The sequence below is a fragment of the Dromaius novaehollandiae genome, chromosome 18 (genome assembly GCF_036370855.1).
Source record: "Dromaius novaehollandiae isolate bDroNov1 chromosome 18, bDroNov1.hap1, whole genome shotgun sequence".
Classification (NCBI taxonomy): Eukaryota; Metazoa; Chordata; class Aves; order Casuariiformes; family Dromaiidae; genus Dromaius; species Dromaius novaehollandiae.
Window position 1 is genome coordinate 10277110 of NC_088115.1, and position 23231 is coordinate 10300340.

Consider the following 23231-nt stretch of genomic DNA (forward strand, 5'->3'; position numbering starts at 1 on the left):
TGGGTTTTAGTTGAATGACAATGAGACATTTTAAAAATAAAGCTTCACTGGAGAGGAACAGCTAATTGTACTATTACAGGAATTTAAATGAGTTGTCTCCATTGAATTTATTTACACCTTAAAGGAAAAATCATCTTTCTCATTATTTGAAAAGCTTTGAATAACTGGTGAAGAGAAAATAAATGCACAGAACGCAGCTTCTTGACAGTCTTGTCAATATACATGTTTGGAGCTGACAGTATGAGAAATTATGGTATCAACTTAAAAAATGAAAATCCTCAGGGCTCTGAAACCACAAGATGAAGACAATAGCATCTGTGTATGCTAGGGCTGCGACATATGAATTCCTCTAACCATTATAGGGAGATCAGTGACTGCCACATGTTTTCTCTTCAAATATCACCAGTCAGTACATTTTTAATATATATATGTGTGTGGATACACATATATATAGGTATAGAGAGAGAGTTTTATATATATGTGTGTGTGTATGTAAAAGTTATAATGTTTTGAGTGGTAGGGAAAAGTTTGCATCTCTGTCAACACTGGTCCCTTAGCAAATCAGCACACAGGTGGATACAAAATCTCACAAATTTAGGAGAAATTTGTAGTCAATTTTAGGGGCAAACTTGCGTAATACTGTAAAGCACAGGGTAATAACTTAACAAGCTTTTAACCAGCCTGTTCATCTTGTCTTTTAGAAGGGTATGCAAAGTCATGGAAATGAACTTACTTTAGTGTAATGTAATTAAGAAGCAAATTGCAATGCATGAGAAGAAAATTTGCTAGAGAAATTAATAAATGTAACTCTCCTCCCTAGGCTTCAATGCCAGGCCAAATTTCAGATGTCCTGGCTCTGGGGGATTTTAAGTGAGAATAAAATACTGATCTGACTCTGCTGTTTGTTTTTAAATCTAGACTGTTGGTCAGTTAAGGCACTACAGTATAGGCATATGGTGTGGATTTACATGGGAATGTTCTGTTTGATTAAAATCATGAAGTCTTCACATGGATTCTGCAGAGTTTGTAGGTGCTGGGCTTCACCATCTTAGAGTTTCTTGAAATAAGTTTTGGCTGGCTCAACTGAGGTGAAAAAGAAAGTTCTCTTGAGCTGTGGGTGGTGCAACCTCAACCCAACTTTGTGTTTCTACCTGATCTATATTCTTTTTTGTTTTCTGCCTTTAGGACTTGAACCTCTGCCCATTTGCTTCATACAACGAAGTTTCAGAAAAGTGAGCAAATCCAATTTGGTGTCCATACAATTTGGAGCTCAGGGTACAAGACTGATTCATCAGGCTTCAACTCCCTACAGGTAACACTGCATCTTTCAGCAGTTTTGGAATTGGGATTCATGAGTCTCTGTCGACAAATCAGAATCACGGCTGTCCCCTTTTGGTGGGAACTGGAGGGTCTCTGACCCACTGGTTTGTAAGTTAGTGCTCTATTAGCAGTGATGAGTATGTTGTGATGTCTTTGCTTCTTGGCTTCTTCCAAATGAAAGGCCAGGCCCAGGGTCTGGTTGTCTTAAAGGGCTGACACCACAGATATCTCGTGAAAATGAGAGGGAAGTGAGTGAGAGCAGATTTGAAGCATTTTTATTTGTAACCTAATCACTGTGAACACTGAAAAGTCCTAGCTTGGCATGCTTGATGTATTTTCTCCATAGAATCAGCAAGCTCCTTTATGAATCCTTTCATCTGTGATACTTTATAAATAAGCATAAACAGTATGCTAGTTTTGGCTCGTTTCAAGTGTCAAATGAATTGAATGAAGGTGTCTTACCTGAGTCATCTCACTGTCATTTGATATTAGCCGAGAAGATGAGTGCAGTGCTTCTGTGTCCTTTTCCAGGTTTATAAACGTACCAAATGTGTGAGGAAAGGGATGGGCCGGCATAATATCTGTGTTATAGTCTGGTAGGATTTCAGTGATACAGGATATGTCAGTACTTCAATGCCAGTGGTAAGGTCCTGGATTATTTTTTTAGTTGTTAACAAGAGTGACAGCGGTGTATGTGATGAGGTGCATTAATTTTAGTTTGTCGTTTTTTGTGTGTTCCTAGGTACGCAGCATATGTTTGTGCAGTGTCTGGGATCGTAGTACCAGCTTCTCCCATTAACATCTCGAAGGGCACTGCGAGTGTTCTCTCGCAGCTTCTATCCACATCTTCCATTTCCGTATCGCCTTCCTTTCCTGTGGAGCACAAAATGCTTTAGTAATTAGAGGATTTTTCCCAATGGAGTTAAAATGCAGCTATTTCTGGGGTGCTGAAATGCTTTAGGGAACAAAATGTACTTCATCCCTTGATATAAGAAGGGGAAGCAAAGTGCTAGGACATGAATTTCAGCCTTGAATGGCAATAGTCATTGCACAGCTGCTGGCAGTAAATAAAAACAAAAGCAGATATTAGAGTTTGTGAGAGAGAGCCTTCCCTTTCTCTCTTTTGTCCAGGTGAAGGATGCAATAAATAAAGAAGACAAGAAAAACAATTTCTGGGGGATTTGGAAGGGGGAGGAGGAAGGTTCTTACTGTAGACAGTAGGGTGGCTGAGTCTTAGAATACTCTCATGCATGTGCCATACAGTATTGACTAAGCAGCTGTTCACAAAGAGGCATTTTAAGGAGTACAGTATTTTATACTTCAAATTTTTTAATGAGTATTTTTCCTTAACTTGTGTGTTGCCTCACTTGCATATTGCACCGTTTCTGTAAAGTCATCTTCAAGAATTGACTATTAGTGAACCTGGGCCTTCAAATACATGAAAAAAGCAATTTTGGCACTGTCTGCCTCATGGCAATGGCTCTTTAGCATTGTGAAAGATGATATATAAGTCTGCAAAGAGGATTCTTTCTTTTAGAAAATGTAGGGTATCCCTTTGTAAAAGCTTCTGTATTCCAGTTCTCAGGAAAGAGTGCCCCACATCTAAAAATTGTGCAGACTCTAACAGTTCTTAAAAATATTGTTAATTAAGCTGAATCATTTCACTTATACTCATCATCATCTTAAGCTCTTAATTTGCATACTTGTTCTATTCACTATCAGACAGTGTTATTTTGTCCTCCCCTCTCTACATTTTCCCAATATAAAACACTATACTGAAAAGACTATTTAATGTTAGTAGAAACATTTGTTACCATCTTACTTGAGTTATTTGAAACAGCATGTCAAACGAACAGTCACAATTGTTTTTGTTTCACCGCTGTTTCTTTTTTACTATCCTCTTCCTTTATCCTTGACCTTAGGTTTTTTGTTTCTAAAGTAACATTTTCCTTTTCTCATAATATTTTGTTTATCTTAGTTTGTGTGGATTTTATAGAAGGCTTTGCTTAGCTCTGATGAGACAGACTTTGGTATGCTTTGATTTTTTTTTCACTATCTGATCTTGCTCAGCATGCTTTTCAGTGTACTTATCTTTATGCTCTCTGTGGGGGAGAGAGAAGATGGAGAGAAAATATACAAGCAGTGAAATGGACTGGAAATGGAAAACAACTATTTGAAGGTGTAGCCTGGGCATGGAAGTTAGTGTGTGTTTGGGATTAGTCTTTTGAATTGCCTGGTACTAGCCACTTAAGCCCACCTCATCTTCCCCATCACAAACAGGCTGGTACATAGCTTTGAAAGCATCTGGAAAACTGACATCATTATGTAAGTGTGAAGTATTGTTATCTAAACGTGGCCGGCTGTAGTTTGATAGTTCAGTTCTTGTTGGTCAGGTGGAAATGACTATTCCTTATGGCACTGGATGGGGATCGGACTTCTCTCCATCTGCCTGGAGGTATCCTACAAAAGTAGGGAGCAGTGGGAACACTGTTCTGGCAGTATCTATGCTGTGAATCTGTTTATGTGATTGTTCTTGTATCAACCCTTCCCTACTGTGCTAAGGCTGTTTCCCGCTTTTTAGGTGTGAACAGAGACACGAGAATGGGCACAGCTTTGTCACAGGTTGCAAGTACAGCTTCTGGTGGAACAAGAGGCCCCCGAGCCCCAGGCTCGTGGGGAGGTCCCAGAAAGCTGATTACTTCTTCTCTGGAATGACCATATTTCCTACTGCAGTGCTGTCAGCCTCACATATTTTGCTCAGTTTATATTATAAATAATACTCCAAATGCTGAATATTTTAAAAGATGGCTTCTGTTGTTGAGCTCTATTCCCATGAAAAATACTGATGGCTATTGAGGCAAGTCAGCTTTTTCAGTTGTTCATTTTTGCACAGTATATACCCAAGGCATGTTTTACTTTTTTCCTGGATTTCTCTTTCATCAAGAGTTCTTCTTCTAAAATATTAATTATAATTGATCTTTCCATAGCTTTTAGGTTACTGTAAAGTTGAGAGGAAAATTATGAGTATTTTCATGAATGAGTGTCTTGAATTAATATTCTCCCCCACATTAAAAATGGGAACAGAGGCTTATGTCAGTGCATTTATCTCTGTGCTAATATAGCTCCAGCATTTATTTTGTCTGCCAGTGTTTCTAAATACCAGCTAGAAAATATAATCACAGTGAACTTGATTTCCAGTGACTGTGCATAATAAATGGACATATGCTAAATATAATTACATATTGTAATGCATTAAAATGCAAGAATGACTGATTGTGCACACTTAAGCAAAGCTCGCTGAAGAACTATGGCAACTATATACAGTAATTGCCCGAAATGTAATTGTGCCATTAAAGGCAGGGGTGTTTATATTGCAAGTCTCAAAATCTGCTTTAGGAAAAACTTGCAGAAAGAAAACAAGTAACTGTAAACTCTCTGTAACCAGTATTATTTTTATATTTTTTTTTGTAGCTGTTAGCTCAATGATATCCCTATCCTTATAGCAAGTGGAAAAATTCCAATAACATATCATTTAAGTTTATATATCTGGAGGCAATCACAACATATTTGACATAGAATAGATCAGATCTTAAGGTCTTTGTATGAGCAAAATACTCCTGGAGCTTTTGTTAGAATCATGTAGGGGAAGCTGTCTAGGGAAGAAAAGATACATCCTGTAAACAAATATTACCAAATGACAGTTGTATGAAGTTAGTGCTTTCAAATGGTGAAATACAGAATAAAGAATTCCTTTTTTCCTGAATTAATCAGCTGTAGGGCCTAAATAGTAGCCCTAGAAACAGATTCTTTTCTGTTCTTCTGCCCTTCTTTGCATGGATTGACCTAGAAGACAGACCTTTAGAAAGAATACAAAAGTGGGCAGCTGCAGTGAGGAAAACCAGGTCAGGCAGAGCCTCTCTTACCTGTGGGTTACAAGGTTATCACAATGCAGAGAGGAATTTCAGCTCCAGGCCAGGCGAAAGGTAGGGATCTTTAACATTAGCCTTCTGAATAGAGGAACTTTGTTCCAAATACAGCCAGTGCTTTGTATAAGTATTTGAAAATACGCTTTTCTGTAGTGCACTTAAGTGCAAATAGTTAGAAGGTAGATGTTGTCACCAGTACTTTTTAAAGTAAACTTCTCTGCATAACTTTTTTAAAGTAGAAAAAAATAGAAAACAGAACAAACAAAAAGCCAGTTCAACATAACCCTGAATTTAAGTCATATGCCACTAAGCCGTACAAGAAGTAAAAGGGGCTTAATTACTGTTTTCTTTCTTCTTTTAAAAATCTAGTCAAGGTCATGGTTTGAATAGAAAAGTAATTAGATTTGAGACGCCATATGTTGTGGGATGCTTATGACATCCCTAATGAATGTTACAAGGTACTACTTGTTCCCAAAAATGTTGACATTAGCATTGAAATGACTGTTGACATGAAAACTTTCATTAAGAGAAACAATTTGAAGGCAGTCTTTTGAATTTTTTTCATCATGATGTGATGCCCACTCCTGAAATGGAGGGGGACCTGTCACAATCACTCACCAAACTTTACTGCTCTTTCACAATACCTTCTGATTCACTGTGACATGCCCATAAAGGCAACTAGATTCAATTGCTGTGCATCTCTTGTTAGTCATTTTACAATATTTATGTAGCTCCTTGCAGTGAACATTATTCCTGTGCTCTATTTTGTAAATCAAATAACAGTAAATCCTATTAAAAGAAAATATATTTTAAGGCTGTAAATTTTGGAGAAATTTTTGTTTTATGTTTGCCTCTTTGGACGTTGCTAGCTTTGGCAAGGAACCTTAATATTATTTTCATAGAAGATATTCCTTCCCTACATGGCCCAAGAAAGTGACTTTCTTGTTAACTTGTGAAACTTTATAATAAAACTGCAAATAAATTACAAATAGCACAAAAAACCACTTCATGCTACTATTCTGAAATATTAAAATTGAAGAGGTAATAAAACATCAAAGAAATACACATTAGCCATGCAAATCTGTATCATAAAATAAGCAAGATGTGATAGTCTAAACACTCTAACCTCATTCCTACCTTAAAGATAGTTATTTCTTCTTTTTTCCGTTATATGTGGTGGTAGGATCATGTAGTCCTTTCCAAATCATAGAGTGGAGTCACGTTCAAATTGGTAGATGTAAATAAAGCGCAAATGGTTTTGATACTACTTTGTTACTTTAAGCTTGAGCCAGGCCCTGAAGCTCCCAGGTGTCTCCCTGTTGCTGCTTGTGATGACGAGAGGAGAGCTCACCTGGGCGCACTGAGGCACCGATGCACAGGGACACCAAAGTGGTAACGTGTGTTCCTAGTCTTGCGCCCTGGTAGCAGCAGTGAGTGTGGTCTCTGTTGCTCTGCTAGACTTTTACTGTAGCTACATGGTGAATCACACCCGCACGCCCATATATCAGCTTTTCGATGTTTCTGTGGGCTACGTGATTGGACTGCTGGAGACTTGCTTGCTTTCAGGCTTGCAGCCTCAGGCGCTGGCCTGTGCCAATGACCCTCCTGTGCCATGTAACTCATAGAAAAGCATAGCATTCCTGAATGCCCGTCGCAGGAGTCAGCTGGTAGCTTGCCATGTAATGGCAATATGGTCCTTGCCCAGAGAACTGAGCTTGCAGTTTTTCCTTTGCTTGAAGGTACCCACAGTTTGCATGTGCACTGGAAACCCAGACAGTGCTAACTGCTTTATGAGCCAACCTCTTTCATCTTTCATAGTTTACAATTTTTATTTTTGAAAGATAGGACTAATTACTCTGTAAAAAGATGATGAGCAAATGGGGCTCTAAATGACCGATAGAGAAAAACAATCCCTGTTCTGGGAATAATTATCTTGCTGTGTATGGAAAGTGCATGGGAACAGAAGAATCTGAAAGACAGGTTCATAAAATGAATAACTGTCAGAGCTGCGGGAACAAGAATGACACGGAGGGAGGAAGGAGGCAGACAGATGTGCTTTGAACTGAACGCCAGCATCAGGAATCTATGCCGAAGCTGTACCCCAAATGCCTTTGAAACCTTCATTCATTGGCTTTCTGGCACGGTGCAATGAAGCAAGAGAGAGGCCTATTTGGATGCTGGTTCATCAAGAGAAATAACCTGTTTAATACAAGACTAAGTGATTTTTCACCTTGTTTTAATTTTTTTTTTCCTGTCTGTGTCAGCATGCCAAAAAGCAGAGCTGCATTAGCATTTCAGTTCAGATAATTTAAAGAGTCTCCACAGAAATATTACCTAGGGTAACAACTGTGTCCTCTGGCATTTCCCATGCTCATGGGAAGGTATGTTCCCTACGGAGAAGTTCCCTCTATTTGTAAGACAAGCAATAGATAAGGAGGTGGGGGAAGAGTCTATTCCTGAAGTTTGCCGTAGGGAAAGCTAAAATTATTCTGTACCTGCTTTATCATTTATATTCTGGATTATACAGTAAGGTTTGGATTCTTCAAGGCTTTTAAGAGCCTAAGTCCTGTTGGTCTGTAGCTTGGGCTAGATGACTTCAGATATCAAAATCAGATGTTTAATCTAATTGGTTCATGTTCCTTAAGGAGAGGCCACATAGAACAATCCCTCCTGCTTCTGCTTTTGGTATGGCAGAAATTCAGTGACTCAGATTTTAATGCAAGCATTTCAGCTGGCCATCTGTGTTGGAGGAATGAGGACAGCATTCAGGTGAAATGTTTGTCAGTGGAGTTCCATTTCTGTAAACTTCTTTGCAGCTCATGGAACACAAACATAAATGTTTAATGAACGGGACCTTCGGTATGGCAAAACTTTGGCATGAATGTCCGAAAATGTCACTGTTATTCATATTGCTGTCAAATTGTAAATTATGCCTGAAAGGAGGCAGAAAACTGAAATCAGCTTGCTGCTGTATTATTGTATCGTTAAGGGAGAAATTCAGGAATTTCTCTCAGAGAGAAAAGATCTTTCCTTTTTCATTGTCATTCTCCCACATTCAGGTTTTTGCCATTATGCTTATGACTCTCCTTCTGTGCTGTCTTAACACATCTTCGCAAGATTTTTAACGTATATTTGAATAATTAATACGCTGTTTCCCCATCATGTTGACGTATTGCCACATCTTTACAGTGTGTAGTTTACAATTACTTACCTATTTTGCAAGTTTAATCTGGGCACCTCTCCAAGTCACTTATTTAGTCATCCTTCATGATTTGTGCTTTGATTGCACTTTCCTTACCCCAGCTAATCCTACAGTCATTGCAACATAAGGGTGAGTTCTGCTTTACTCTTTGGAGGTTAGTTTTGCATAATGTTGTGGACAGTTGTGAATAAAGCACAGGTATGCAGCGGGAGTAAAGGAAGAACAGCATGAGGTATTTCTGGCAGACTGTGATTTCTTTGCAGAGCCATAGCCATAAAGAGTCACAAAATTGCCTGCTACAGTGTCCAGGAGGCACATCCAAAATGGAGCCAAGGAATCAGGAAAAGCAGTATGAAGGGAACTCAACATTTCTTTCCCTTGATGAAGCAAAAATACTACATATGTGCTTATGAAAATATGCCCTGGATGCAAATAGCTGAATGTCTTGGAAAATCAGACCTCTTTCTTAGGTGTCCATGTCTGTCTCCTTCTGTTGGGAATAGCCACCTAAGATTGACGTTCATGGCCTTAATCTTCATTTTGCAGCTGTAACTGCATTCCACTTGGATTTACTTTTGACTCTAGCTCTTCCTTCATTTGCATGGTGGGAGCTTCTGCCTAAATTCATAGACTGTTAATTTTTTTTAATATTTCTTGTAAGGATTTTTTGCTCTGTTTAAATGCTAAGGGTTCTTTCTTCCTCCTTATAAGATTTATTATCCTGTTTTTCATTTTCTGCTCTGTTTATGTGTTTGACACGTCTTTAGTTATTAGAATAGAAGCCTGACACTGTAGGAAATAGAAGATGTTTGCCTGCATTAGTTTGCACATTATAAATGGTTCTTGTTCTTTACCATGCAAACAGGTTCCTTGAATAATTTTACAGTATGCTGTTGAGAACTGCAGTAAGCCATTTGCTAGTAAATCAGCCTTTCTTGCAGCAAACTCTCTATGCTTTGTCAGCCATTATATCCAGGGATAAAATCAAAAAAAAATCGAGCTGTGGAGCAGTTAAGGCTGATCTCCCTGAAAAACTGGTACTGTTTTGACCACAGGAACCAAACATCTGGGATTTTTTGGGTAGTGTCCAGGACTAAAACTTTTAGATATGCAGCAGAACATGCAAAACATCTGCCTTTTTGCTGCATTTTCCATATTTGTAATAAAACATACCCACCAGTTAGTTTTCCCTACAGTGTTTGACTTCTGGAGAAAGTTCAGTTCCTGAAAGCAGCTGCTGAGAAAAGTTTGATCTTTATTTTCCGTTTGTGACATAATTTCAGTATTACTAACCTTGAGTATTTAAATAAACAAGACATCCCCTCCTCCCCCCATGATTAAAGATCATGAGGAATGCTTTAAATCTTGGTGGGTGTTTATTTGCTTTCCGGCCTTGGCCTGTTGGGTGCACTCCTATCTTGTTTACCAGCCTGCTTTCACCATTGAGAGGGGTAGCAGCTCTTCTTTTTTCTTTCTTTTTTTTTTTTTTTTTATGGCAGCTGAAATGTGCAAGGAAAGCACTTGATTCCAGCAACAGTAAATATTGAGAGACTTGCCAGCTCTTGTATTTTATGGCAGTATCGTGATTCTGTAGGGTGAGCCTTTATTGCACTGATCAGTGCTGTTTACAGTTTTGAAAGGGAAAGCTTGTGTTGAGGTGGCAAGGTGGGAAACCCCAGAAAATCAAAGTGGGGAGAGTAAAGGCAGAGTCTATCAGAAGCGGGAAGGATTTTGCAGTATTATCCTGAGCGTTTTCTATAACAAGTGTTTTGAAAAGCCCTATGGATTGAAGCACCACTGGATGCAAAGTCCTTAAAGTGGTGATGGCTGTTGGTAGCCTGTTTCCACCAGACTCCTGGTGGAAACCATCTTAGGTGCTTGACAAACATATCTCATATGAGTAACAGTTACCATTGAAATTTCTTAAGGCCAAGAAGCGGAATAGTGTACCGACACTGAGAGCACGTAGAGCTATTCATAAAGACATGAACTTGGGTGAGTTTTAAGTTCTTCTCACCTTTGCTGACCAGCTTACCTTTTTGATCAAGTCTTTGGATGGGTACAGGGGAGTACCGCCTTGCACACCACCAAGGGTAATTGTCCCTGGCCCTGCTGGACATTGCTGGTGGCTGGATCTCAGGTCTCAGTTTTCAATACCATTTCCTTTCTCCCCTCTTCTTTTAGCATATATACTTTACAGAAAAGTGAGAAGTTTTAAATGATGAAAAAGGAGATTTTTAGGTTCATAGGATTTTGTTTTATAATGAAAGATCCAAGCTTCCAGGCAGGCACTTGAGATGTTTGCTTGCCGCTTCAGCTTTCATGGCTGGAATAGAATGGTTGAAGGACAGAAATGCAGGATATCTTTAGGTACAAATTATGCTGAAGGTCTTTGCTTTCTGTCTTCATCCCACAGGTCCTATTCAGCTGTCGTTATTTTCTGTGCAGACATAATCTTTTCCTTTCGGTTAAGTCAAAGGAAGAAAATGACCTGATCAAATTTGGTTAACTGTTAGACTTCTTTGAATACTGTTTGAAACAGAGGCCTTTACAGGACTGTAAATTTGAAATTTCTCACATTTTTTATCATCAAATAAACAGGATAATTTGGTACCTGGTTTGATATCATATTCTTACCAAATTTGAGAATTCCTTCCAAGGATGTATTTTCTAAATGTCTGTTATCATTTGTGGCATGGCAGCACGGGCCTGCCTGTGGTGTTGATTTCTCCCTGAACACAGCTGCCAGGTTTATACACCCCACCAAGTAGTTCATGCATGTTCTGAGCCTTATCGCAAGCAGAGCATCTCACTCATAATCTAAATGCTTCAGGCAAGAATGATATTGAGGGCATGACAGCACAATTCAGCTCTTACTACAAAGCACAGAGCTTTGGGCTCAGTGTGCATCCAGATTTCTAGCGAGCAATGTGGACAGAAAGCACTCAAGTCAGCGGGATTAGTATGTGCGCGTGTTGTCATGCTGTGTAGGCTTTGTAAACGTGGGAAGTTTGTCTCTGTGTCAGCTGTTTGATATTGTCACTTCATCTTTTTGCTCAAAGGCTTTGTGGTAAGGTGTGGCTTTCTTGGAATGCCCTGTATCTCTCCACCTTTGAGAAATGTGCCTGAGTTGAAAAAACGGAATCTGCATAGATTTGAACACTCCTGAAATGTGAGCAATGTGTAGATATTTAATTCTAGCTTGGTTTGGTTTATTTCTACTGCAATCTATTATTCAAACAAAAACCCAAACCAAGATGGAGTTCATTATTTCACAAAACGGATTTGGAAATGTTGACACATGTATTTGCTGCATCCTGGAATGATTGCCACGTTTCTCTATTTGCAGGGCTTCTGTATTTCAGCCTCACCTAATCCAAAGCACAGCATGACTTCTTCCTGGGACTAGCCTTTTCTATCATATCTCTCCCTCTTCTTAAATCCCTTCAACCAGCTTTCAGTGAAATAGCAAATAGGTTTTATTACTTATTAAAAGTTTCAAAATGGAGGCCTGGCTTATCTTTCCTACCTTCTGTCACTGACAAACTTGGATCAACAACTGACAGATATTTGTCCAAAATATAGATTGAAACATTGTGGACTTTGTGTTCTCAGTAACTTTACAGCAGAAGCTTCCCCCCAAAAATAAAAATAATAAAAAAAAAAAAGTAGTGGAAACAATCCCAATAGCACAAGAATTTTAAAAGTTAATTTGAAGATCTTTGTGATGTCTCAAAAATATTAGATAGCTGTGACTTGTGTTATACTTCATTTTTTATTAGCTAGATAAATCCGAAGTGGTAATCTTGCTTTATTTCAGCTGCAGAATTTTACAATATTAATCTGCAGTGTAATAGTAACTCAATATGGCATTTCTGTGATTGTGTTGTGGCTTCTCCAGATCACTGCACAGTGTGAAGCTACTCTGTGAAAGTCATTTGAAATGCTCCAACTGAATTAAGCTGGAGATCAGGCCCCGCATATGTGCTAACAGAATCCTGTGCCGGGGATGCCAGGTGGGAACCCTGCTACAGCCATGCCATCAGTGTGTCGCATCCCCTCTAGGCCAACCTCCGCTCTTTCGGCCATGATTTCTCCGCACCTTCCATGGAGCAGCTGGATTGCTGACAGCCTCAGGTTCCTTCCAGGTTCCCCCGACACCCGTGTATCTGCTTTAAGAGTCCTCTGAACACCAAACCATGTGTGTTTGCACTTTCCTGATGTCTTCCCCATTCAGGTTACAGATGAAGTCACAAAATCTCCAGCTGGTGCTTTGCCACCTTTCCAAACTGCCATCTGCAACATACGCTCAGCTTCCAGTCTAATGCTTACTACCTGTACTGTTGTGTTCAGCCAAGGATGGATATTGTATTTGTCATGCTAAGGCTAGGTCGTTTGCAACGTGGCTTGGGCCTAAAGTTCTTTACAGTGTTTCAGTCCCCTCAAGCTGCTTGTAGTGCATATTTTTCGATTTGGTATGAGCGATCCGTAACTCAGGCTTGGTCCTTTCTAGTTTAACCTTTTCTGTGAACTTCAACATCTTCTCTGTGGTTATGTGTTGTAAAGCGAGTGTGAGGAACTGGTTAGCATGAGGTCTGCCCCCTCCCCAGGGAAACGCGCAATTCGGGACTCCTTAATGCGCAAAAAGGTCAAACACACACTACCTGAACTTGTTAAACACATTTATTGAGTTCTTGACAGTAACCAAACACAGTGAATGACCATTATAAACAAGAAAAAAAGGCATTCGCTTTTACTTGGTCAGCTCCTGCTTTTTCTGTAAAGAAAATATATCCCTTTCCACCACCAATTTTTACAGGGTTGAATTTGCTTATCCCAATAATGGATTCAACAGGGAAGATGGCAATTTTAAACTGAGATATGTTTCAACTGCGTTCTGCTTCTGAAGACCAATTCTTATTAATGATGAACCATAAAGTGGAGTTATACTAGCTTTGTTAACTGTATTCCCAATTGCTATCAAGTTGCCTAAATTGGCTGCAAACAAATAAATTATGTAAAAAAGGAAAAAAAAGAATAACACAAATAATGCAGCCACAAGTACTAGAGGCTTATTGTTTCAGTAAGAAAAAATAAACCAAAGCAAGTTTACTAAATTAATTTGTTAAACACATTTATTGAGTTGTTAGTAGTAACCAACACAACGCATGACCTGTTGTAAAACGAGAAACAGAAAATGGATCAATTCTGATCTTGGCAAATCCTACTACAGATATGTGACAAAGAGGGAAATATTTCAATTTCCTTTATATTCTGCAGTGATATATTTACAATACTTATCTCTCAAAGTCTGTCCCTTTTTTTTTTAATTAAATGAACAGAAGGATCATAACCTAGAAATAAGTATCCTCTACAGTCTTCTTGTTCTGTCTTGTCAGAATCCATTAATGACAGTGAAATAATGAGAGCTTTCCAAGGATTACTTGGCACACAGAACACAACTCCACTTTGATGCTGTACCGAGCCACCTTTTTTCTTTTTTTCTTTTTCTTTTTTTTTTTTTTAATTTGAGGGAGAGGGGGAAAAGAGGAAGAATTTTGTATGTACAAAGGCTGAAAAGTCTTTCTTTGTGAAGCTAAATTAGTTCAGGAAAATTGTATCAAAATTGTAATCACATTTACTGTAATACTGTCTTTTTACTTTTTTTTTTTTTAATTACCACCGATCATATGAATGAATTTTTAGTTGAGTTTCCATCATGGCAGCTCATTTCTTACAGCATGTTCGCACATGCTGTCGTGGACCCAAAGAGCGAATGAGGTTGGGTGCATTCAAGATTATGTCAATTCACAGTAGTTGCATTCCGCTGAGGTTGTGAGTTCTGCCTGCTTGGTCTGCCTTACTTGAGGAGCCATTCATTTACTGAAAGGAAAGAGAAACAAAACAAAAATAATTATGCTTTAGTAAACTCCAGATATGAAATTGACTGGATTTAACTCTATATTTAACATATCTTTAAAAAGCTAGGAGGCTCAATTTCCTCCTTTTCCAGGAAAAGCATTGGGTCTGAATGACTGTTTCTTTCTTTGAAGTGTTGCAACTAAGTCATCAGCCTGGTTGTTGAAATGTGCTTTCTTTTATGCCCTTCAGCACTGCTTCCTCATAACCATTATGTTATTGGTAAGAAGGCACTTTTACACAATTATTGCATGTAATAAAACTATGTACATAGGCTAAAAGATGTGTAAGACACATTACAGCTCAATTGTGAGCCCCCAACTGTGGCAACGTAAGACTTTACCACCAGGTGACTGGGTTGGTCCTGTTTAGTGTCCGTTATGTGATACAGAACTTTCCAATCTGGGCAGTTGCTATGGTGTTGCATCTCCAAACTGAAATTTATTCTTTTGTTTGAGATCAACTATTATCAAAACTAGCTTATCCCCCTTTTTCTTTCCAAGTTGGATAAAACAGAGCAAAACACACTTTGTAAGGTGAGAAGACTTTAAAATGAGGCTAGAAAGTTGAAGGCCTGTCCTGTCTGCTGTATAAAAGTATTAGACATCCCAGACTGATTTTTGTCATGGTTTTTCCTGGATGCTTCAGCACCAATTTCCTCATCCATTTCAAATATGCAATGCTTGACTTATACCTTTAGTCCCACAGATCTGGAGTTTCATTTATTTTTATTTGTATATTTTGTTATACGCTTGGGTTTCTCAACAAAAAGAGCTCAGTGTAAGCATGGAAATGATTATCCAGGCGGTAGAACGTACCTCTATACTGTAGTTTCTGTGCTCTATTGTTTGGACAATCTTTTCCCTGTAAACTAAAGTTGATATTAGTTCGGATACATCGATTGTTGAGAGGCTGGACTGGTCTGAAGTTGTCGCTCATGCTCAGGAATATCTGTGATGGCTGATTCTGGCTTAGCAGCCGTAAAGAATGCATCTGTACAAGATACAAAACAAAGATTTTTAGTGCTGCTCTTTCCTGTCAGGGTGAATTTGAATGATTCGGAGTTGGAGGTGGGTTGAAAGAGACACCTTAACTAAAGGTAAAACCATTCCTTCTGTGGTCCTCTGTTTCTAAGTCCCTTTTTAAACAAAAATAACTAGTTTTCTGTGGAGTAAATGAAAATGATATGAGGTATCTTTGGCTGATCAGGAAACAAGTGGAATCCAGAGTACTAGATGGTAGTAGCTGGTGGGAGAAAACAAACTTGATAAATGAGAAGAAATAATTCCCTGAAAGTCGTGTAGCTATTAGTATCGCTTGCTGTTGAGAAGACACAAGTCTGACTGGCAGTGCTCAAAAGCAGTGTATGCCCAGCCAGGGTGGGAGGGATAACTGACAGAGTCGTGCTGCTGAAAGCTGGGAAACAGTGTTAAAAACAGAAATCCTCTCTCCACTGACAGGGCTATCTTGATATTGCCTGTGCTGTATCTGTACTGTTCTTCTAGTAGACTCAGGCCTTCCTTTGAGACAGTTTTACAGATCAGCAAAGAAGGAATTACTGGATCATCAAGAATTTCCAGTGCACCCAGCAGAGGCTGGCTGCAAACCACCACGCAGACAGCAATGATTCTTTTAATGACTATAGAACTATATAAAATGTTTTGGCTAAAAGCATGTTAGCTGGTCCAGGTCAACCAAAACCTTTCAAACTTTGTGTAGGAAACTGAAAAAAAAATAGCTGCAAACTGTAAATCAAAAATCCTCAAAATATTTTGGTTTAAAAATGTGAAAAGAAAATATTTTAGATGTCCACATACAGTCTGAACATTTAAGAGGTTGTAAGTTAATATTGTCCTCTGGCTGTAAACTGAAATAATGCTTAAATTGGGAAATCCGAACAGCTTCCAGAGAAAACGAGCTGTGCATTAGTTTTTCAGTCTGAGTACATATATAATTAGTAAGTATTCCATGAAATCAATTTGCAGCACTAACAGTGGAGGATATAACTAACCAGTAAAGCATGAGAAGGAGTAAGTATCATGAGATTATACCTCATAGGTACTAGTGTAGGCTACAGAAATACTCTAATCCTTGTTTTGTACATTAATGTTGTAACAAAAAATGTTTCTTGTAGGAAATGTTCAGGTTGCTTGCGTGAAAGGTTTAGAATGCATGGCATGCATCCGTTCTCACTCAGCTGTGTCATTCTCCTAAATTACTCTGCCCATTTAGAAAAGAAGCAAAGGGCATTCTCGGCATCTAGACAGGATTGGACAGAAGGAATATCAAAAAGATAAAATATCTCTCAGGCTTTCTAAAGGCATTTTATTTACTATGTTAATATGATTTTAAATCCCAAAGTAATATTGGGAGTTGTTTTGTCATTCCTCATCGCATTTTTCAGGCCAGATTGCTTCTGCTGCATGCTCGGGACAGGCAGATGGCATTTCAAGCGTTCCTCTGGAATGCTTGTACCCAAGAGAATTGGGTTAGATCAGCTCACATCTCGGTAGGCAACTCGCTGATGGAAGCTCCAGGGAGGAGTGCAGTTGATGTTAAATTTGTGGCTTTCTGAAGTTAGGCATTGGATTGAATGTGAATGAGTCATACAGAAATGTAATCTTCATGGCTTTTCCACTGGTGTGTTTCCTCAACAGCGTAATTTTGACTATGGTATGAATCCTGTTCTCTTTTGCATAATTTATCCTGCTTCTTTTTAATAGGAGGCCTCAAAGTATCAATCTTCTGTCTTCTGACTTTTCTGAAGATATTTGCAATATTTATTCTCTCATTCTATACCAGAAAACATTGGCTAGGCTTTTCCAACAGGCTCCATTTATTGGATCTCTGTCAACGTGAACATGCAACTAGCATGTTCCTAAACAACCACAACAGTCACAATTCACCTGTTCTTTTCTGACCTAAAAACAGTCCCAGCTACACTTCCGAACCTCAGTTATTTTTGTACCACACTGCTGTATTTGTTCTAGAATCCCCATACATTCATTCATAGAATCATAGAATAATTTAGTTTGGAAGAGACCCTTGGAGATCATTTGGTCCAAATCCTCCCTCAAAGTAGGGTCAACTTCAAAGTGTGTGTGTGTGTGTAGATACTTAGATAGCTCTAAATAGTTACTATTTTTACTTTTCCAAAATACTCTGGAGGACTTTCATAAGCTGTATAAATTGCAAGCAGAGATGCCTACAGCAAAGGGTTTAATCTAATTTCACATATAAAGCTACAAAAATATGTGTTTAAAATACTTGTCTTTTGTACACATACTGGATCTAGTAAATCTTTTTTATTTTTACCTGCATCCTTGTTATGTAGACAGGTTTGTTCATTATTATCCAGCTTGCTGTTTCATAGCAGGGTGGAATTGTCATAGACCCATCATACGTAATGAAACTAGAGGTTTCTGGATAAAGTTCCTCAATATTAAGCCCCTGTAGTAAGTATGCATCATCTGGAGAATAGAGGAGGAAAACAATCTAGTAAAGCAATAGTTTTACAAAACAAACATTTTTACACACAGTTGTTATGCTAGAAGATTATCATTGCCAGTTTTACAGAAATATGAAGTATAATGTGCATAAATTACTGAATGCTCCGGAAGTTCGGACATGAGCAAGTAACATGAATTCAGTAATCTTGGTTGGCTTAAATTCTACTCTTAGATGCCCATGCGCAGCTTCTGTGCGAGTTCAGCCCAAGCATTCACAGTGAAAATCTGAATCTCATTTAAGAGCTGGAGTTAAAAGCTGCTTGAAGTTGAAGTTATTGATTTAGATGCAGCAGACTTTGGAGAATGCCTACTTACCATATTTTGGAGTGATTAATAATTTTTGCTCAACAAAGCCTCGGGAAGGCTAAGAGTGTTAAAACTTAATTGCCCTTCTACCACAGGAGGAAGTTAAGGTCAATGCATGATAATAAAGCTGCTCAATGAAGCCTGCTGTCCTTTCATGTGCACAGTGAGGGTGGATGCAGTGCAGGCTCACTCAGAATGCTAAAATCCGGGTGAAAAAGTATGCTGGAAAGCATTTTACTAGGGTCCCTGCTTTTATTGTAAGCCTCTGGGAATTAATGAGGTATCCCTCTGCAACAGAATTCAGCATGTGGACATGTACCAAAACGTAATGAGATATGGATGTATCTTTTAAGTCATCAAAGTCGTTCCGCCTTTTCTATGCTATGTGCATTGTTGTCCATGTGTAATGCTGGCCGTATAGTATTTTTGACAGTGCTGTTAAAGCTGCAGCTCAGATGATTTCCCTGCAGAATCTTAGACTGTTGGAGTTCCTTAATAGGAAATACTCAGGGATAAACACACTAAACCATGCTACCAGTATGCATCTTGGAGAAATCTGAGCTGATTAGTAGTAGTAATCTCTGTGTGTGCTTGCATCCACATGTAGTGTGTTGAATATGATTTGTTTGCAGAGTGAATGCTAAAATGTGGGCAGGGAATGCTGCATATTTGAGCATGTTTCCCCTTTCAGTACATGAGAGGAACTGATGCTGATTTTAACAGCAGAAAAGGAAGATACTGCAAAGAAAATAGATGCTTCCTGCTCAGAATAAAGAACAATGTTGAAAGCACATCTTTTCATTCAATGTCAATAACTTCGGTATTGCTGAATTCTCTGATGTTTTTCATGTACCATTCACTGTGAGCTTAAACAGTTAAAAAAAAAAAAAAAAGAAAAAAAAGAAAAAAATAAACAATTCCTTGGCCATTAAGGAAAGACGATGATCATAAATGGAACCAAAGAAAGAGATATGAATGATCAAGGAAGTGTGTAAGAACTAGAAAAGAAAAGAGTAAATTAGCTTTTGACTCTGTAACTTAACACATTATAGCTGAAGGGTAAGGCTTAGACAAGCAAAATGCTTGTCCCATATCATGTAATGAAAGAATAAAAGGACTCATGGACTCTCTGCATACTGCAGACTGCTGTCTTGGGCAACAGAAAATCAAAGTACATGGGCAAAGCAAATGTGAGGACTTTTTTATTTTGAGAGTGCAGTCAACATACTATGGGCTTCCAAGCGTAAAAGCATCAGTGGCTACAGCATCAGTTAAAGTGTCAAGGGGAAGACATTTGTATCATCTGCTGACTGGCAAGGAGAAGTGGACTAGTGGGGCGCAATGCCCATTGCCTCATAGTTATTTTGTGTTTAAAATGTTTGTTATTTTAGGAAAGATAATTTTGGCATGTCCTTTCAAGTTGTTAGAAATACAGCCCTCTGCCACTTTCTTGCACTTGGAGCCAGTGTGATTGTCCTGTCACAGCTGGATCCTCAGGTAGAGGGGACAGTCCTGTTCCTGTCCCACAGGTGACTGAATCTGTCACCTTTGTTAACATGTTCAGCCTTCACTGGCCCACATGCTGGGACACAGAGTCTGTTTCTAAACCAAAATTTTTCCAGGTGAAAGTGCAAAACCATTGTTATAGTATTACATGCTGTTAAATTTTAACAGCTAGAGATGATTGAATACACCTGCGTCCTATTAATTAAAAACATTGTTTGCAGTGCAACAGTAATTTTGTTAGAATTACATGAGAAGATGAATGCATTTTTTCAAGCTAGTGCCTGTTTTCAGTGAATCATCACACAGCTTTCCCTTTCCCACATGAACATCCCGTTCATTATTTATGAACCATGGAGAGTGGTATGTTAGCTCCAAATGGCACAGCGTTAGTCAGAACAGGTAGTTTCAAACTCTAAGGACCAAATCTGCTTTGTCATATCCATATTGACTTCAGTGGGACTGAAATGATTTAAACAAGGTAGAATTTGCCCTGAAATGTCTACTAGAAGATGGAAAGCTATCTAAAGATTAGTGCAGATGAGGGAAATTGATGATATAAGGGTTTTTTGTGTGCACCACATTCTGACTGACTACTTTTGTACTCAGAACAGTGCACAGATTATTAACAATACAACTAGTTATCAAATGGAAGATGCAGAAACAGATTTGCTGCAGGTACTAGTGCAGTTAACCATGGAGTTTTTGGAGTTGCCTCGCATTGCCTGAATTCATTCTTTTGATGTGGACTTCTAACCTTTTTCTGTGGCTTCACAGAGTTTAGTCATTTTGAGAATATAATGGAGCTCCAGGGGCCGAATAAGGTGTATATCAGTGTGGGAGCAGGGGGCAGGGACACCCTATTCATGCAGGCAGGCCTGATGCCTGCCAGTGCTCTGAAGATCAGCAGAAGTACTCTCCTTAGCCTTACTGAGCTTTGGATCAACTGCTAGCTTACCTTGTTTGCATGGTGGGGACCTGCAAAACATCCTGTGGATATTGTATTTGACCACCATTCTGCAGTCATGAGTGCTCTTTGCCCAGGTGGATATTTCGGTTGCTGTGTGCTGAAAGTTTTGCCCATCTCCCTCACCCCAACCAGCACTGAACAGTGGAGCTGCTCCAAATCTGCTTCATTGCTTCTATTTTCACTGGGAGAATGTTTATGGAGAGACACCAAATTGTGCTCAGTGTCAAAATCCATCAGCTGTAATTAATGGGAAAGCTACTGGGGAAAAATTTCATCATTTCAGTGTGTCTCAAGGAAAGGAAAGAGAGAGGTGAATGAAATAATGAAATACAAGGTTAGCCAAGTAAAGGCAGTATTCGTTCATGCCTGTATAAGGGTCATATTCCTGTGGGGAGTCAGACATCTCCAATAGCAGTGGCCTGAGAAAAGGCTGTGGAATATGTGTTTGGTTGTCACCAGTTTTTCCCATGAGCAGCTCTACTCTTTCCCTTCCCCCAAGTCTTGATAAGATTTCCTTTTCTGGATCTGTAACATAACTGGTGGATTTGCACTAATCATAGACTGCAACACTTCAATGTGTTGTCTTTATTGGTGCTTTTTATTGCAGGTATATAGTTCAAAATGGTCAAAATCAGCGTGTGTGTGTGTTCCTCTGCATCTCTAGTCCATACTAAGCTTCCTTTAATAAACCCATCCAGACTTTGCTGGATTCTCAGCATCATTCCTGTCTGCAGCCCATGTTCTGTTTATCTTGATCAGCTTGTGCCTTGCGGTGATTTCTGAACTTGTGAACTCTTCTCTATACAAATTACATTTCATTAGCTGTCGCATTCATTTACATAAGGGCCTTGACTCAGACAATTTTCTTAACAAATGATGGAAATCGTATTCTTTTATCCCTAGATTTGTAACAGCTTTGTGGGGTCTACTTTTACAGCAGATTTTACATGTGTTCTCTTTAAAACAGTAGTGTTTATAAGGAATATATTATTTACTGAATGAAAGAAGCCCCATTAGATTTTGAAGTTCATAATAGCATAATCCAAAAGGGGAGGCCTAAGCAGAATACAGGGTAAGGAACATAGAGATCCTCAGCTTTTTAATCCTGACTCAGTTTCTCCACAGCTTTCTTTTACTGCTTGTGACGGGAGCTAGAAGAGCTCAGTCCCTCAGACAGCCCAGGCTGGAACACTGAAATGTGAGCCCTGAGAAACTGGAAGTCTTTTATTTCTAGAAACATGAATCTTAAGCTTTTTCAGAATAATCTGTTAAAATTAGAATACTCTATTCATTTGTATGTTATCTATAAAATAGCTAGAGGTTGAGGGAATTCAAAATTTTACCTAGCTTTGGCGTGGCTGAGTGCCTGGCAGTATTTGGATGCAGAATGGCAAACCCAAATTTCTATATGAAATTTTGGGAAGCTCAAGTGCCACTTCTTCCCAGCGTTAGGCAAACACTTGGACCTCTTTTGAGACCAAAGTGAAAGCTAATATAGCATATCTGTTATGAAAGAAAACTAACTTATTTCACCAGTTGTTCTTCTGAAAGAGGAATATTAAAGTAGTTTTTCTTTAGAGATATTCACATAACTTCTGGCTGAGCTCTGTTTAAAAGATCACTTTTCTCTACAAATTCAAAGTGGATTTTTTGTGCTATGGTAACAGAATAAAATAAGCATTGAAAATATTCTTAAAAATTTCTTGGGGTCTGTTTTACCTCATTTTAACCATTAATATTCAATAGTAGATATCCCCCTCTCATTGCATTTTGTCCTTGGAAATTTCCTGCAGCAGTGTAGAGAGCTCTTAATCTTGTTGTTGTCCTTTAACATTGTTGCCCAGTACTTTAGTTGTGTTACTAACTGTCCTGACTCTAAGGCAATTCTCCACTTATCATTCACCCCACACTCCTGTCGAGCATGCTGCGACTGGTCATTTTGTCAGGAGTATTGACTTCAGGAGTGGATCCCTGAAGCACAAGCTAAAAAACTCCAGCTGCTTAAGGCAGAATAGAAATCCTTGCAATACAAGAAGTAAAATTAGTTTTCAGCAATGATGCTATAATCCATCATGCAAGACAACTACAAAATTACTTTCAATAACATTTGCACGTTCCCAATTTGCACTAAAAAATTCCCAGTCAATACTTGTTACTACAGTAAGTAACCAGTGTACTGGAGAATATTGTGTGCACTGTATCTACCACGGTTTTCATTTTAACAGATACACTAGTTAGTGACAACAATGATTTAAAATTAAAGCAGTTCCAGTAATCATTGATTTTGAAACCTCTGTTATGTGTTCATCTCAGTGTCGAATTTCATTTAGTATAACCAAATTCGGTGTGATTGGAATTGTACTTTCTTTCTAGAGAGACAAAGCTGAAAAGAAAAACAATCGGTGAAAGATTGTAGGACACAGCCAACTCTGGGGTGAGAGAGGGCCTTGCTCTAAACCATCACAAAGCAGTGCGCAAGGACAATGCTGTGTATTGGGGACACTCTGCGTTGGCAGACCATGCTCTTTGTAATTAAAACCTTGCAACTTTCTGATGGCCAGGCAGGAGACCTGCTG

General features: G+C 38.8%; 1 protein-coding gene and 1 long non-coding RNA gene across 3 annotated transcripts in view; one reads left to right on the top strand and one right to left on the bottom strand.

Annotated features, from left to right (window-relative positions):
- Window positions 1-1189: 1189 nt before the first annotated feature.
- LOC135330260 (uncharacterized) overlaps window positions 1190-23231 on the top strand; it is an 87111-nt gene continuing 65069 nt past the window's right edge. The window contains exon 1 of the long non-coding RNA XR_010392158.1: window positions 1190-1312. This is a non-coding gene — a long non-coding RNA (uncharacterized LOC135330260). The remainder of the gene's footprint in view (window positions 1313-23231) is intronic.
- Window positions 13114-23231, bottom strand: part of CA10 (carbonic anhydrase 10) — a 214960-nt gene continuing 204842 nt past the window's right edge. For both annotated transcript variants that reach the window (XM_064522670.1, XM_064522671.1), the window contains 3 exons: window positions 17683-17837; window positions 15186-15360; window positions 13114-14331 (listed from right to left, as the gene is read on the bottom strand). In XM_064522670.1, the coding sequence (XP_064378740.1) occupies window positions 14309-14331; window positions 15186-15360; window positions 17683-17837 (353 nt within the window). In that variant the 3' untranslated portion in view covers window positions 13114-14308. The remainder of the gene's footprint in view (window positions 14332-15185; window positions 15361-17682; window positions 17838-23231) is intronic.